Source organism: Oncorhynchus kisutch, unplaced genomic scaffold (assembly GCF_002021735.2).
Source record: "Oncorhynchus kisutch isolate 150728-3 unplaced genomic scaffold, Okis_V2 scaffold4006, whole genome shotgun sequence".
Classification (NCBI taxonomy): Eukaryota; Metazoa; Chordata; class Actinopteri; order Salmoniformes; family Salmonidae; genus Oncorhynchus; species Oncorhynchus kisutch.
Genome location: NW_022265951.1, coordinates 114,123 through 129,809, shown reverse-complemented (window position 1 = coordinate 129,809; position 15,687 = coordinate 114,123). Strand labels below are relative to the sequence as shown.

The 15,687-nt window shown below is 46.6% G+C and overlaps 1 protein-coding gene across 14 annotated transcripts in view; it reads right to left on the bottom strand.

Moving 5' to 3' along the window:
- The window catches only part of LOC109885436 (protein MTSS 1-like), a 104,114-nt gene that overhangs the window by 21,767 nt on the left and 66,660 nt on the right, over positions 1 to 15,687 (bottom strand). For 7 of the 14 annotated variants that reach the window (XM_031821654.1, XM_031821658.1, XM_031821653.1 and 4 more), the window contains exons 4-7: positions 11,622 to 11,706; positions 10,340 to 10,431; positions 9,844 to 9,918; positions 6,800 to 6,811 (exon numbers count right to left, since the gene is read on the bottom strand). In XM_031821654.1, coding sequence (XP_031677514.1) covers positions 6,800 to 6,811; positions 9,844 to 9,918; positions 10,340 to 10,431; positions 11,622 to 11,706 — 264 coding nt within the window. The remainder of the gene's footprint in view (positions 1 to 6,799; positions 6,812 to 9,843; positions 9,919 to 10,339; positions 10,432 to 11,621; positions 11,707 to 15,687) is intronic. The other 7 variants (XM_031821656.1, XM_031821659.1, XM_031821663.1 and 4 more) reach the window with 1 other exon arrangement.

Below are 15,687 nucleotides of genomic sequence, written 5' to 3'. Positions count from 1 at the left end.
AGGACAGGAGGAGGGAGTGAGACAGAGAGCAGAACAGACAGGACAGGAGGAGGGAGTGAGACAGAGCAGAACAGACAGGATGGGGCTAGATGAGGGAGGACAGGACAGGAGGAGGGAGTGAGACAGAGAGCAGAACAGACAGGACAGGCCTAGACAGAGGAGGACAGGACAGGAGGAGGGAGTGAGACAGAGCAGAACAGACAGGGCAGGGCTAGACAGGGGAGGACAGGACAGGAGGAGGGAGAGAGACAGAGCAGAACAGACAGGACAGGGCTAGACAGAGGAGGACAGGACAGGAGGAGGGAGTGAGACAGAGCAGAACAGGGCTAGACAGGGGAGGACAGGACAGGAGGATGGAGTGAGACAGAGAGCAGAATAGACAGGACAGGAGGAGGGAGTGAGACAGAGAGCAGAACAGACAGGACAGGACAAGATGAGGGAGGACAGAACAGGAGGAGGGAGTGAGACAGAGAGCAGAACAGACAGGACAGGGCTAGACAGGGGAGGACAGGAGGAGGGAGTGAGACAGAGAGCAGAACAGACAGGACAGGTTAACTCTCCCACTCAATTTGAGTCCTCCTGTCATCGAATGTTGTATACAGAGTCATCAATAACACACACATGCAGTCTCACTGTCAGACTGTGTTGCTCATCCAGGGGCTAACTGAGGACTAAGAGACAAGAGAAACTACAGTCTCACTGTCAGACTGTGTTGCTCATCCAGGGGCTAACTGAGGACTAAGAGACAAGAGAAACTACAGTCTCACTGTCAGACTGTGTTGTTGATCCAGGGGCTAACTGAGGACTAAGAGACAAGAGAAACTACAGTCAGACTGTGTTGTTGATCCAGGGGCTAACTGAGGACTAAGAGACAAGAGAAACTACAGTCTCACTGTCAGACTGTGTTGCTCATCCAGGGGCTAACTGAGGACTAAGAGACAAGAGAAACTACAGTCAGACTGTGTTGCTCATCCAGGGGCTAACTGAGGACTAAGAGAGAGGATAAACTACAGTCAGACTGTGTTGCTCATCCAGGGGCTAACTGAGGACTAAGAGACAAGAGAAACTACAGTCTCACTGTCAGACTGTGTTGTTGATCCAGGGGCTAACTGAGGACTAAGAGACAAGAGAAACTACAGTCTCACTGTCAGACTGTGTTGTTGATCCAGGGGCTAACTGAGGACTAAGAGACAAGAGAAACTACAGTCAGACTGTGTTGCTCATCCTGGGGCTATCTGAGGACTAAGAGACAAGAGAAACTACAGTCTCACTGTCAGACTGTGTTGCTCATCCAGGGGCTAACTGAGGACTAAGAGACAAGAGAAACTACAGTCAGACTGTGTTGCTCATCCAGGGGCTAACTGAGGACTAAGAGAGAGGAGACTGTTAGCTCTGTACCTTACCTCTCCCCCCCCCCACCCTCCCTCCCTCCAAGTCTGAGATGATCCTCAGTCCCTTATCTTCATTTGACTGATAAAATGTCCCAGAATCCCAGTTGTCCCTCTAAGTCTGGACAGGAGAAACTCATACTAGATCATTAGTTACAGTATGTGTGTCAAAACTGGATGCCTTGGAGATATAGGTCCGTTACAGAAGGCAGCTTGCAGGCTCTAGAACTGATTCATCAGCACCGCCTGCTCTTCCATCAGATGGAACTAGGCCACAACTAGAGAGAACTACAGGATAGAATCATCAATATTAAACTAGAGAGAACTACAGTATAGAATCATCAATATTAAACTAGAGTGAACTCCCCTCATACGGTACAGCATAGAATCATAAATATTAAACTAGAGTGAACAACAGGATAGAATCATAAATATGAAACTAGAGAGAACTCCCCTCATACGGTACAGTATAGAATCATAAATATTAAACTAGAGTGAACTACAGTATGGAATCAGAAATATTAAACTAGAGTGAACAACAGGATAGAATCATAAATATTAAACTAGAGAGTGAACTCCTTTCATACGATACAGCATAGAATCATAAATATTAAACTAGAGTGAACAACAGTATAGAATCATAAATATTCAACTAGAGAGTTGAATCCTTTCATACGATACAGTATGAAATCATAAATATTCAGTGAGAGGCTGCAGTTATAAGTCCATTCCCTCTCTGTTACTGTTAGCTCTGTACCTTACATCTCCCCCCCTCCCTCCCTCTCCCCCCTCCCTCCCTCCAAGCCTGAGATGATCCTCAGTCCCTTATCTTCAAATGACTGATAAATGTCCCAGATGTCCCATAAATGTCCCTCTAAGTCTGGGGCCTGTTGAAAACATCATACCAAACAACATAGGTTCCAGGTGAGTAGAGCAGCCCTCTCTCCAAGGACGACAACTAAAACACACACACTACTGTTCAAAAGTTTGGGGTCACTTAGAAATGTCCTTGTTCCTCTGTCCAGTGTCTGTGTTCTTTTGCCCGTCTTAATCGTTTTGCTTTTTATTGGCCAGTCTGAGATATGGCTTTTTATTGGTCAGTCTGAGATATGGCTTTTTATTGGTCAGTCTGAGATATGGCTTTTTATTGGCCAGTCTGAGATATGGCTTTTTATTGGCCAGTCTGAGATATGGCTTTTTATTGGCCAGTCTGAGATATGGCTTTTTATTGGCCAGTCTGAGATATGGCTTTTTATTGGCCAGTCTGAGATATGGCTTTTTATTGGCCAGTCTGAGATATGGCTTTTTATTGGCCAGTCTGAGATATGGCTTTTTATTGGCCAGTCTGAGATATGGCTTTTTATTGGCCAGTCTGAGATATGGCTTTTTATTGGCCAGTCTGAGATATGGCTTTTTATTGGCCAGTCTGAGATATGGCTTTTTATTGGCCAGTCTGAGATATGGCTTTTTATTGGCCAGTCTGAGATATGGCTTTTTATTGGCCAGTCTGAGATATGGCTTTTTATTGGCCAGTCTGAGATATGGCTTTTTATTGGTCAGTCTGAGATATGGCTTTTTATTGGCCAGTCTGAGATATGGCTTTTTATTGGTCAGTCTGAGATATGTATTTTTCTTTGCAACTCTGCCTAGAAGGCCAGCATCCCGGAGTCGCCTCTTCCCTGTTGACGTTGAGACTAGTGTTTTTGCTGGTACTATTTAATGAAGCTGCCAGTTAGAGTGTCTAGTTTCTCAAACTAGACACTCTAATGTACTTGTCCTCTTGCTCAGTTGTGCACCGGGGCCTCCCACTCCTCTTTCTATTCTGGTTAGGGCCAGTTTGCGCTGTTCTGTGAAGGGAGTAGTACACAGCGTTGTACGAGATCTTCAGTTTCTTGGCAATTTCTCACATGGAATAGCCTTCATTTCTCAGAACAAGAATAGACTGACGAGATTCAGAAGAAAGGTCTTTGTTTCTGGCCATTTTGAGCCTGTAATCGAACCCACAAATGCTGATGCTCCAGATACTCAACTAGTCTAAAGAAGGCCCATTTTATTGCCTCTTTAATCAGAACAACAGTTTTCAACTGTGTTCAAATATAAATTGCAAAAGGGTTTTCATTTTATTTTTATTTTTTTAACTAGGCAAGTCAGTTAAGAACAAATTCTTATTTTCAATGACGGCCTAGGAACAGTGGGTTAACTGCCTGTTCAGGGGCAGAACGACAGATTTGTACCTTGTCAGCTCGGGGGTTTGAACTTGCAACCTTCCGGTTACTAGTCCAACGCTCTAACCACTAGGCTACCCGGCCACCCCTGTAATGATCAATTAGCCTTTTAAAATGATAAATGTGCCATTGGAATACAGGAGTGATGGTTGCTGATAATGGGCCTCTGTCTCTTGAACGGTGGTGAACATGTCTGTTTCCATTGGCCTTTTACATGTGAACAAATACCTTCATCTACATGTTGAGCAGACCCCTGTCCTGACTGGGAAAACAGACCAGCACAGCTTCATCTACATGCTGAGCAGACCCCTGTCCTGACTGGGAAAACAGACCAGCTTCATCTACATGCTGAGCAGACCCCTGTCCTGACTGGGAAAACAGACCAGCTTCATCTACATGCTGAGAAGACCCCTGTCCTGACTGGGAAAACAGACCAGCTTCATCTACATGCTGAGCAGACCCCTGTCCTGACTGGGAAAACAGACCAGCTTCATCTACATGCTGAGCAGACCCCTGTCCTGACTGGGAAAACAGACCAGCTTCCTCTACATGCTGAGCAGACCCCTGTCCTGACTGGGAAAACAGACCAGCTTCATCTACATGCTGAGCAGACCCCTGTTCTGACTGGGAAAACAGACCAGCTTCATCTACATGCTGAGCAGACGCCTGTCCTGACTGGGAAAACAGACCAGCTTCATCTACATGCTGAGCAGACCCCTGTCCTGACTGGGAAAACAGACCAGCTTCATCTACATGCTGAGCAGACCCCTGTCCTGACTGGGAAAACAGACCAGCTTCCTCTACATGCTGAGCAGACCCCTGTCCTGACTGGGAAAACAGACCAGCTTCATCTACATGCTGAGCAGACCCTTGTCCTGACTGGGAAAACAGACCAGCTTCATCTACATGCTGAGCAGACCCCTGTCCTGACTGGGAAAACAGACCAGCTTCATCTACATGCTGAGCAGACCCCTGTCCTGACTGGGAAAACAGACCAGCTTCCTCTACATGCTGAGCAGACGCCTGTCCTGACTGGGAAAACAGACCAGCTTCCTCTACATGCTGAGCAGACCCCTGTCCTGACTGGGAAAACAGACCAGCTTCCCCTACATGCTGAGCAGACCCCTGTCCTGACTGGGAAAACAGACCAGACCAGCTTCATCTACATGCTGAGCAGACCCCTGTTCTGACTGGGAAAACAGACCAGCTTCATCTACATGCTGAGCAGACCCCTGTTCTGACTGGGAAAACAGACCAGCTTCATCTACATGCTGAGCAGACCCCTGTTCTGACTGGGAAAACAGACCAGCTTCATCTACATGCTGAGCAGACCCCTGTTCTGACTGGGAAAACAGACCAGCTTCCTCTACATGCTGAGCAGACCCCTGTTCTGACTGGGAAAACAGACCAGCTTCATCTACATGCTGAGCAGACCCCTGTTCTGACTGGGAAAACAGACCAGCTTCCTCTACATGCTGAGCAGACCCCTGTTCTGACTGGGAAAACAGACCAGCTTCATCTACATGCTGAGCAGACCCCTGTCCTGATGCTGTGAAGGGCTGTGTGTGACCTCTGCCAATCATTAGGGAAGACTGGGGGTGAGAGTGGTGGAGTGGAAAATCAGCACTTTGTGCTACTGTCTTAATGACTGGTGTGTGTGTGTGTTCTCCACCTCCACAGATAATGATTAGTGTGTGTGTTCTCCACCTCCACAGATAATGATTAGTGTGTGTGTGTGTTCTCCAACTCCACAGATAATGATTCGTGTGTGTGTGTGTTCTCCACCTCCACAGATAATGATTAGTGTGTGTGTGTGTGTTCTCCACCTCCACAGATAATGATTAGTGTGTGTGTGTGTTCTCCACCTCCACAGATAATGATTAGTGTGTGTGTGTGTTCTCCACCTCCACAGATAATGATTAGTGTGTGTGTGTGTTCTCCACCTCCACAGATAATGATTAGTGTGTGTGTGTGTTCTCCACCTCCACAGATAATGATTAGTGTGTGTGTGTGTTCTGCACCTCCACAGATAATGATTAGTGTGTGTGTGTGTTCTCCACCTCCACAGATAATGATTAGTGTGTGTGTGTTCTCCACCTCCACAGATAATGATTAGTGTGTGTGTGTGTTCTCCACCTCCACAGATAATGATTAGTGTGTGTGTGTGTGAGCTTCAGTGGCGCTGAGCTGATTAACAAAGACGATTGAAACCAAAACAAACCACGAAGCAGTGAAGGCAGGAGAATTAAACCACAGAGAGAGAAGAGAGAAGAGAGAGGAGAGAGGAGGAGACAGGACAGTAGGAAGCAGAGCAGGGGACAGAGGAGGAGACAGGACAGTAGGAAGCAGAGCAGGGGACAGGACAGTAGGAAGCAGAGCAGGGGACAGAGGAGGAGACAGGACAGTAGGAAGCAGAGCAGTGGACAGAGGAGGAGACAGGACAGTAGGAAGGAGAGCAGGGGACAGAGGAGGAGACAGGACAGTAGGAAGCAGAGCAGGGGACAGAGGAGGAGACAGAGGAGTGGACAGGACAGTAGGGAGCATAGCAGGGGACAGAGGAGGAGACAGGACAGTAGGAAGCAGAGCAGGGGACAGAGGAGGAGACAGGACAGTAGGAAGCAGAGCAGGGGACAGAGGAGTGGACAGGACAGTAGTACACAGTACATTAGACTAACAGAGTTAGTCTGCACTCCACAGAGGGAGAAAGAGAGAGAGAAAGGACAGAGAGAGAGAGGAGAGACAGAGAGAGGAGAGAGAGAGAGAGAGGAGAGACAGAGAGAGGAGAGACAGCGAGAGAAAGAGAGGAAAGAGAGGAGAGACAATGATAGACAGAGAGAGGAGAGACAGAGAGAGGAGAGACAGAGAGAGGAGAGACAGAGAGAGGAGAGACAGCGAGAGAGAGAGGGGGGAGACAGCGAGAGAGAGAGGGGGGAGACAGCGAGAGAGAGAGGGGGGAGACAGCGAGAGAGAGAGGAGAGACACAGAGAGAGAGAGACAGAGGAAGAGAGAGAGGAAGAGAGAGGGGTAGTGGAAGGAGCAGAACAGAACGGAACACTAAACAGCATAGCAGCACAAGGTAGACTGACAGACTGACTGAAACCCCGGACCCCACAGAGAGGCCACAGAGCAGGCTGGAGGGCTGACAGACAGACTAACAGACAGACCACCAGTCTGTTACAGACTTACCCAGGGCATCAGCTGCAGGGCAACAACAACAGGTGCCCAGTGACCGGGGGTGGGCAATAAGGTCGACGACACGGCCGTAAAGAGGAAAACATTTCAGTCAGTCAAGAGGCCTGAAGGAGACTGCACAAATCATGTTACTAATTAGTGTCACTGTCACTGTCACTGTGACTGTCTCTGTGACCGTCTCTGTGACTGTCACTGTGACTGTCACGGTGACTGGCTTTGTGACTGTCTCTGTGACTGTCACTGTGACTGTCTCTGTGACTGTCACTGTGACTGTCACTGTCTCTGTGACGGTCTCTGTGACGGTCTCTGTGACGGTCTCTGTGACGGTCTCTGTGCGTCTAATAATGGCCCTTTAGCTTCGCCAGACTCTTAGGATAAACTAAGCGACTTACAAAATTGTCCTCGTCGACACTGACATATATCACCGCATTCATTATATGACCCAACATGGGTCTAGCTGTTTGATCTGCCAAAGAGGACTGTTTGTGAGGGTGAACGTGCTGTTTGATCTGCCAAAGAGGACTGTTTGTGAGGGTGAACGTGTTGCACTAATAACAGCCTTCATAACGAGGAGGCCAAGCTGGAAAAACATGTTTGAATTCTTCAGTCTAGACAGATAAATGGCGTTAAATGCTCCACTGGTCACGTGTCCAAAGGTGACAACTTCCCCCTTGAAGTCAGGATTGACCCATTCCTTATAGCTCCTAGTAAAGCACAGGGCCTCTCATAGGAGAGACTAGAAACGTGTGTATTGGTTCAATCGTGTAGAAAAACGAAACATTTCGGATTGCTAGTTCAATGTTTCAGGTAGTTTTGGTCATTTTGGCTAACTAGTTCAGTGTGGTTTTGATTAAAACATTTAGGATAGCTAGTTCAGTGTTTCAGGTGGTTTTAATTAAGGCATTTAAGTGAACTAGTTCAGTGTTTCAGGTGGTTTCGATTTTTGACATTTAGACTAGCTAGTTCAGTGGTTTTGGTCATTTAGTTAGCTACTTCAGGGTTTCAGGTGGTTTTGGTCAGTTAGTTAGCTAGTTCAGTGTTTCAGGTGGTTTCGATTTTTGATATTTAGACTAGCTAGTTCAGTGTTTCAGGTAGTTTTGGTCATTTTGTTAGCTAGTTCAGTGTTTGAACTCATTTTAATTAAGACATTTAGAATAGCTAGTTCAGTGTTTCAGGTAGTTTTGATCATTTAGGTTAGCTAGTTCAGTGTTTCAGCTGGTTTTGATCAAGACATTTAGACTAGCTAGTTTAGTGTTTCTGCAGGTTTTGATAATTTAGGCCAGCTATATCATTGTTTCAGGTGGCTTTAATCAAGACATGTAGGCTAGCTAGTTCAGTGTTTCAGCTGGTTTTGATCAAGACATTTAGACTAGCTAGTTAAGTGTTTCAGCTGGTTTTGGTCATTTAGTTAGGTAGTTCAATGTTTGAGCAAATTTTAATTAAGACACTTAGACTAGCTAGTTCAGTGTTTCAGCTGGTTTTGATCGATACGTTATGACGACCTACACCTGCCAAACCCGGACGACGCTGGGCCAATTATGCTCCGCCCTATGAGACTCACAATCACGGCCAGTTGTGATACAGTCTGGATTCGAACCAGGTCTGTAGTGACGCCTCTAGCACTGAGATGCAGTGTCTTAGACCACTGCGCCACTTGGTGCACATTGCTAAATACTGCTCCTCTAGGTAGGACATCTAATAACACTGGAATAAGAAGACCAGGTACATACTGCTAAATACTGCACCATGGAAATACAACAGCACAGTATTTGAGCTAAAGAAGTTTTTAAAAAAAAGTTAGATGTTTTAGTGCTTTCAAGACGGACATTTTGAAATTTCAACTGGACTTTAGTCACTCAAGATAACTGACAGCTTGAATAGGAGCTTCCCATAGACGCTCTCTCTCATCTGTCTATCTGTCTAGACACATATTGAACCTCTTCAATAGCGTCTCCATCTCCTTTCATGGTACGTAGGCCAAACACAAAGACTGACTGACTGCATATGCTTATTCAATTGGGATGTGCTGTCCTACGAGGAGAAGACACAAACTGATACTCAGAAGTTGAGCAGAGAATCTGTTCCAAATGGCAACCTATTTCCTATGTAGTGCACTTCTTTTTGGGCCCTAGCCCTATAGACCCTGGTCTAAAGTAGTGCACTATATAGGGAACAGGATGCCATTTGGGACACAGACAGTGTCCTGGTTTCAGTATAATGACGGTCAACATGAGCTGACTCTGTTGTTTTTCCTCCTCCATCTTTCCAGACATCATTTAGACAGATTCCTGTGTTCAAGATGATATCTGACCATCCGCAGAGTCTGACAGGGATCAGGAACAGTCTTAGATAACGTAACCGAAACCATAGCATAGAGTAAAGACATTCGGTAGGGAAGGATGTTCAACTCAATTTGCATGTCCATTTGCCTAAGCGTACCAAATGTACGTTAGAGATTGACGTTCAGAGATGATAAAGGAACAAAGAGATGTACTATGTATAGTAAAATGTTACATAAATATGTACTGTGTTTTATACTGTAGAGTCCCTGAGGAGCCTCATTGACGTTCAACTCTATTTCCTTTAGACTACATGGACTGTGTAGGTTTGACCTCAAGGGGAAACGACAGCCCATAGAGGTACAGGGTTCACACTACACTTCATATGGCCAAGCCCACAGACATTATATGTATCGGCCATATGTTGTAATAATTATAATTCTATGGCACAGCCAGTAGAGAAGTGATGGATGGATGGATGGATGGATATAGATGGATATAGATGGATATAGATGGATATAGATGGATGGATGGATGGATGGATGGATGGATGGATGGATGGATGGATGGATGGATGGATGGATGGATGGATGGATGGATGGATGGATGGATGGATGGATGGATGGATGGATGGATGGATGGATGGATGGATAGATAGATAGATAGATAGAGATGGATAGATGGATAGATGGATAGATGGATAGATGGATATAGATAGATAGATAGATAGATAGATAGATAGATATATAGATAGAGTACCTTTCTTTGCCTTCTTCTGTAGCTTCAGAGTGTCTAAAGACTTCTTCTTGATCTCACTCCGAACTTTCTTGTACTCTGTGGGGGGGGAAATGGGGTCAACATTTTGGAATGAGATGTTCGACGAGCAGGTGTCCACATACTTTTGGTCATGTAGCGTATATGACACTGGCTTGTTGTGTATGGTTATATTATTATATATCTATATGTTATGATGATACCTTTAGCATGGTCCTTATCCAGAGTGTTGGTTCCTCTCTATATTATTATATATCTATATGTTATGATGATACCTTTAGCATGGTCCTTATCCAGAGTGTTGGTTCCTCTCTATATTATTATATATCTATATGTTATGATGATACCTTTAGCATGGTCCTTATCCAGAGTGTTGGTTCCTCTCTATATTATTATATATCTATATGTTATGATGATACCTTTAGCATGGTCCTTATCCAGAGTGTTGGTTCCTCTCTATATCATTATGTTATGATGATACCTTTAGCATGGTCCTTATCCAGAGTGTTGGTTCCTCTCTTCCACTCCTCCATCTGATCCTGTAGAGGGTTGATCATGCAGTCTATGAAAGCCCTGCAGGTCACAGCAATCACAAAGGTGAGAAACATTAGAAATCCAGTATTATTTATTAGGATCTCTCCTAGCCCACCAAAAGGCTAGTCTTTCAGTAGAGAGGGACATAGTGGTGGTGAGGGGGCGGGGCATAGTGGTGATGAGGGGGCAGGGCATAGTGGTGATGAGGGGGTGGGGCATAGTGGTGATGAGGGGGCGGGGCATAGTGGTGATGAGGGGGTGGGGCATAGTGGTGATGAGGGGGCAGGGCATAGTGGTGATGAGGGGGCGGGGTATAGTGGTGATGAGGGGGCGGGGCATAGTGGTGATGAGGGGGCAGGGCATAGTGGTGATGAGGGGGCGGGGCATAGTGGTGATGAGGGGGTGGGGCATAGTGGTGATGAGGGGGCAGGGCATAGCAGTGAGGAGGGGGCAGGGGCATAGCGGTAATAGCGGCAGTGAGGGGGCGGGGCATAGCGGTAATGAGGGGGCGGGGCATAGCGGTGGTGAGGGGCAGGGGCATAGTGGTGATGTGAGCCGGACAGCTGAGACTAATTTAACACCCTGGACTCTCTGGTCTGGACACATGTTGTCAGAGAGACAGCCAGACAGTGTGTGTGTTTTTCATTTATGTGTGTGTGTTCATTTATATGTGTGTGTGTGTGTGTGTGTGTGTGTGTGTTTGTGTGTGTAGCTAGGCTAGACCACAGGCACCTAGGTTTACTACAGCACACTGTCACAGCCATGGAGACGCAAGAAGAATTTCTCCAAAATACCTTGAAGAAATTAGAGATCCCCCTCTGTGTGTGTGTGTGTGTGTGTGTGTGTGTGTGTGTGTGTGTGTGTGTGTGTGTGTGTGTGTGTGTGACTGTGTGTGTGACTGTGTGTGTGACTGTGTGTGTGACTGTGTGTGTGTGACTGTGTGTGTGTGACTGTGTGTGTGTGACTGTGTGTGTGTGACTGTGTGTGTGTCGTGGACCAGACATGCCCGAGACAGTGGAATGCTGGGAAAGACGAGAATCGGCTGAGCTGGGTGACATTCTACAGATTCATCAGTAATGTCTCACTTTAACGACAATGTTACACACACACACACGCGCACACACACACACATACACAAACACTTCTTAATTTAGTTCAAAGTGACATGTATTACAAATCAATGGTAAATGATGGTGTAGTAGTGTCGTTGTAAATGAGAACATCCTTACATTGAAAAGTCTCTGAGCTTGGCCTCGATGCTTCTGTGTCTCATACACATCCTGGTTAGAGCTGAACCAATGTCCCTGGTGCCTCCTGTAACTCAAACAACACATCCTGGTTAGAGCTGAACCAATGTCTCTGGTGCCTCCTGTAACTCAAACAACACATCCTGGTTAGAGCTGAACCAATGTCCCTGGTGCCTCCTGTAACTCAAACAACACATCCTGGTTAGAGCTGAACCAATGTCTCTGGTGCCTCCTGTAACTCAAACAACACATCCTGGTTAGAGCTGAACCAATGTCTCTGGTGCCTCCTGTAACACACAAACAACACATCCTGGTTAGAGCTGAACCAATGTCTCTGGTGCCTCCTGTAACTCAAACAACACATCCTGGTTAGAGCTGAACCAATGTCTCTGGTGCCTCCTGTAACTCAAACAACACATCCTGGTTAGAGCTGAACCAATGTCCCTGGTGCCTCCTGTAACTCAAACAACACATCCTGGTTAGAGCTGAACCAATGTCTCTGGTGCCTCCTGTAACTCAAACAACACATCCTGGTTAGAGCTGAACCAATGTCCCTGGTGCCTCCTGTAACTCAAACAACACATCCTGGTTAGAGCTGAACCAATGTCCCTGGTGCCTCCTGTAACTCAAACAACACATCCTGGTTAGAGCTGAACCAATGTCCCTGGTGCCTCCTGTAACTCAAACAACACATCCTGGTTAGAGCTGAACCAATGTCTCTGGTGCCTCCTGTAACTCAAACAACACATCCTGGTTAGAGCTGAACCAATGTCCCTGGTGCCTCCTGTAACTCAAACAACACATCCTGGTTAGAGCTGAACCAATGTCCCTGGTGCCTCCTGTAACTCAAGCAATACATCCTGGTTAGAGCTGAACCAATGTCTCTGGTGCCTCCTGTAACTCAAACAACACATCCTGGTTAGAGCTGAACCAATGTCTCTGGTGCCTCCTGTAACTCAAACAACACATCCTGGTTAGAGCTGAACCAATGTCCCTGGTGCCTCCTGTAACTCAAACAACACATCCTGGTTAGAGCTGAACCAATGTCTCTGGTGCCTCCTGTAACTCAAACAACACATCCTGGTTAGAGCTGAACCAATGTCTCTGGTGCCTCCTGTAACTCAAACAACACATCCTGGTTAGAGCTGAACCAATGTCTCTGGTGCCTCCTGTAACTCAAACAACACATCCTGGTTAGAGCTGAACCAATGTCTCTGGTGCCTCCTGTAACTCAAACAACACATCCTGGTTAGAGCTGAACCAATGTCTCTGGTGCCTCCTGTAACACACAAACAACACATCCTGGTTAGAGCTGAACCAATGTCTCTGGTGCCTCCTGTAACTCAAACAACACATCCTGGTTAGAGCTGAACCAATGTCTCTGGTGCCTCCTGTAACTCAAACAACACATCCTGGTTAGAGCTGAACCAATGTCCCTGGTGCCTCCTGTAACTCAAACAACACATCCTGGTTAGAGCTGAACCAATGTCTCTGGTGCCTCCTGTAACTCAAACAACACATCCTGGTTAGAGCTGAACCAATGTCCCTGGTGCCTCCTGTAACTCAAACAACACATCCTGGTTAGAGCTGAACCAATGTCCCTGGTGCCTCCTGTAACTCAAACAACACATCCTGGTTAGAGCTGAACCAATGTCTCTGGTGCCTCCTGTAACTCAAACAACACATCCTGGTTAGAGCTGAACCAATGTCCCTGGTGCCTCCTGTAACTCAAACAACACATCCTGGTTAGAGCTGAACCAATGTCCCTGGTGCCTCCTGTAACTCAAACAATACATCCTGGTTAGAGCTGAACCAATCTGCATAGGAAACTTCACATAATGATGAACCCTTTATTTTGACAGGAAAGTCATACTGAGTCTATGGTGTGTTTTCCAGATGAGCCCTGCATAAATACATCAAACACATACAACAGCATACAATATACACAAACCACACAACATATTAAGAAGCACAGACACATGTATCAACTTAAGAGGTCTCAGATCATTACTCATTTCATTTCAGAGAGCTCTGTAAAGTTGTTCCACATAAATGGCACAAAAGAACACAACTAAAAGTAGCTTTACCCAACTCTGTGGAGACCGAAGGGGCCTCCAGTGTTATCCAAGCCTGTGACTGGGTTTGGTAATTAATGATGATAGATAAATAGGAGGTTTCTGCATGAGTGCTTTGTAAATAAACACTAGAGAACTCTGCTCTCTCCTTACATACAAACTACCCACTTTTTGATACAAAACACAACGGTGAGTTCTAGAACCATCACCAGTAATAAACCTAAAGGAACACAACGGTGAGTTCTAGAACCATCACCAGTAATAAACCTAAAGGAACACAACGGTGAGTTCTAGAACCATCACCAGTAATAAACCTAAAGGAACACAACGGTGAGTTCTAGAACCATCACCAGTAATAAACCTAAAGGCCCAATGAGGGAGGGGCAGGCCTGGCGTTTCAGGATTTTAGGGGCAAGGCCAAATGGTCTTCAAGAGGTGCCAGCGCACCAAGAGGGCACCAAGGCTATCTGCTAGGGCACCAAGGCCATCTGCTAGGGTTCCAAGGCCATCTGCTAGGGTACCAAGGCTATCTGCTAGGGTACCAAGGCCATCTGCTAGGGCACCAAGGCCATCTGCTAGGGCACCAAGGCCATCTGCTAGGGTACCAAGGCTATCTGCTAGGGCACCAAGGCTATCTGCTAGGGTACCAAGGCTATCTGCTAGGGTACCAAGGCTATCTGCTAGGGCACCAAGGCCATCTGCTAGGGCACCAAGGCCATCTGCTAGGGTACCAAGGCTATCTGCTAGGGCACCAAGGCTATCTGCTAGGGTACCAAGGCTATCTGCTAGGGTACCAAGGCTATCTGCTAGGGCACCAAGGCTATCTGCTAGGGTACCAAGGCCATCTGCTAGGGCACCAATAACATCTGCTGGGGTACCAAGGCCATCTGCTAGGGTACCAAGGCTATCTGCTAGGGTACCAAGGCTATCTGCTAGGGTTATCTGCTGGTTCGATTCCAGGCTGTATCACAACTGGCTGTGATTGGGAGTCCCATAGGGCGGCACACAATTGGCCCAGCGTCGTCCGGGTTTGGCCGCCATTGTAGACAAGAATTTGTTCTTCACTGACTTGCCTAGTTAAATAAAGGTTCAATTAAAAATGACAAAAATCTAATTTGCATAAAGGTTACAAGGCAGGTTTCATTTGCTCTTGGCCAGCCTTACAGCCTCTGTGCCTGGGCTCAAAACGCCAGACCATGCTACCACTGACTAATCTGCTAGGAGATTAATTAGAAATGAAAAAGGCCTTTTTACAAATCACTTCCTCTGGTTTAAAGAGCTATTAATGCTTATTAACACTGCAGGATCCCATTTAGGCTCAACACACAGCCTGGATGAAGGACAGACAGACAGACGTGTGTGTACAGTGTGTGTACAGTTGGTGTGTGTTCCTGTCTGTGTTTAGCTGGGCACGTGGTTCATGTCTCCATGCCCAGGCCATGGCAGTAAAGCCTCACCAGAACCTTACAACCAGCTGGGGCCTCCTCTAGACCAGTAAACACTCCCAAGTCAGACGAGAGGCTTGACATTGACTGGCAGGACCATTGTCTGTCCTCAGTGTCCTGCCCAGTGTGAGTGAAGGTCTGTTCTGTTTAACCCTGCATGGAGCAGACTGCTCTACTGTGGAATGAATGAACAGCTCTGCAGGACGGGACTTCAAAATCACTTCCAGAAACTCACTGAGACCTACTGCTTTTGTTGGAGCTTGTATGGTAGTGGGGGGGGTGGAGGGTGATTTGTTAACAGCTTATAATAACCTCACAATAACCCATCTTAGACCCCCTGATACAAGGTTGGATCTTAGACCCCTTGATACAGGGTTGGATCTTAGACCCCTTGATACAGGGTTGGATCTTAGGTCCCTTGATACAGGGGTTGGATCTTAGACCCCTTGATACAGGGGTTGGATCTTAGACCCCTTGATACAGGGGTTGGATCTTAGCCCTCTTGAAACAGGGTTGGATCTTAGACCC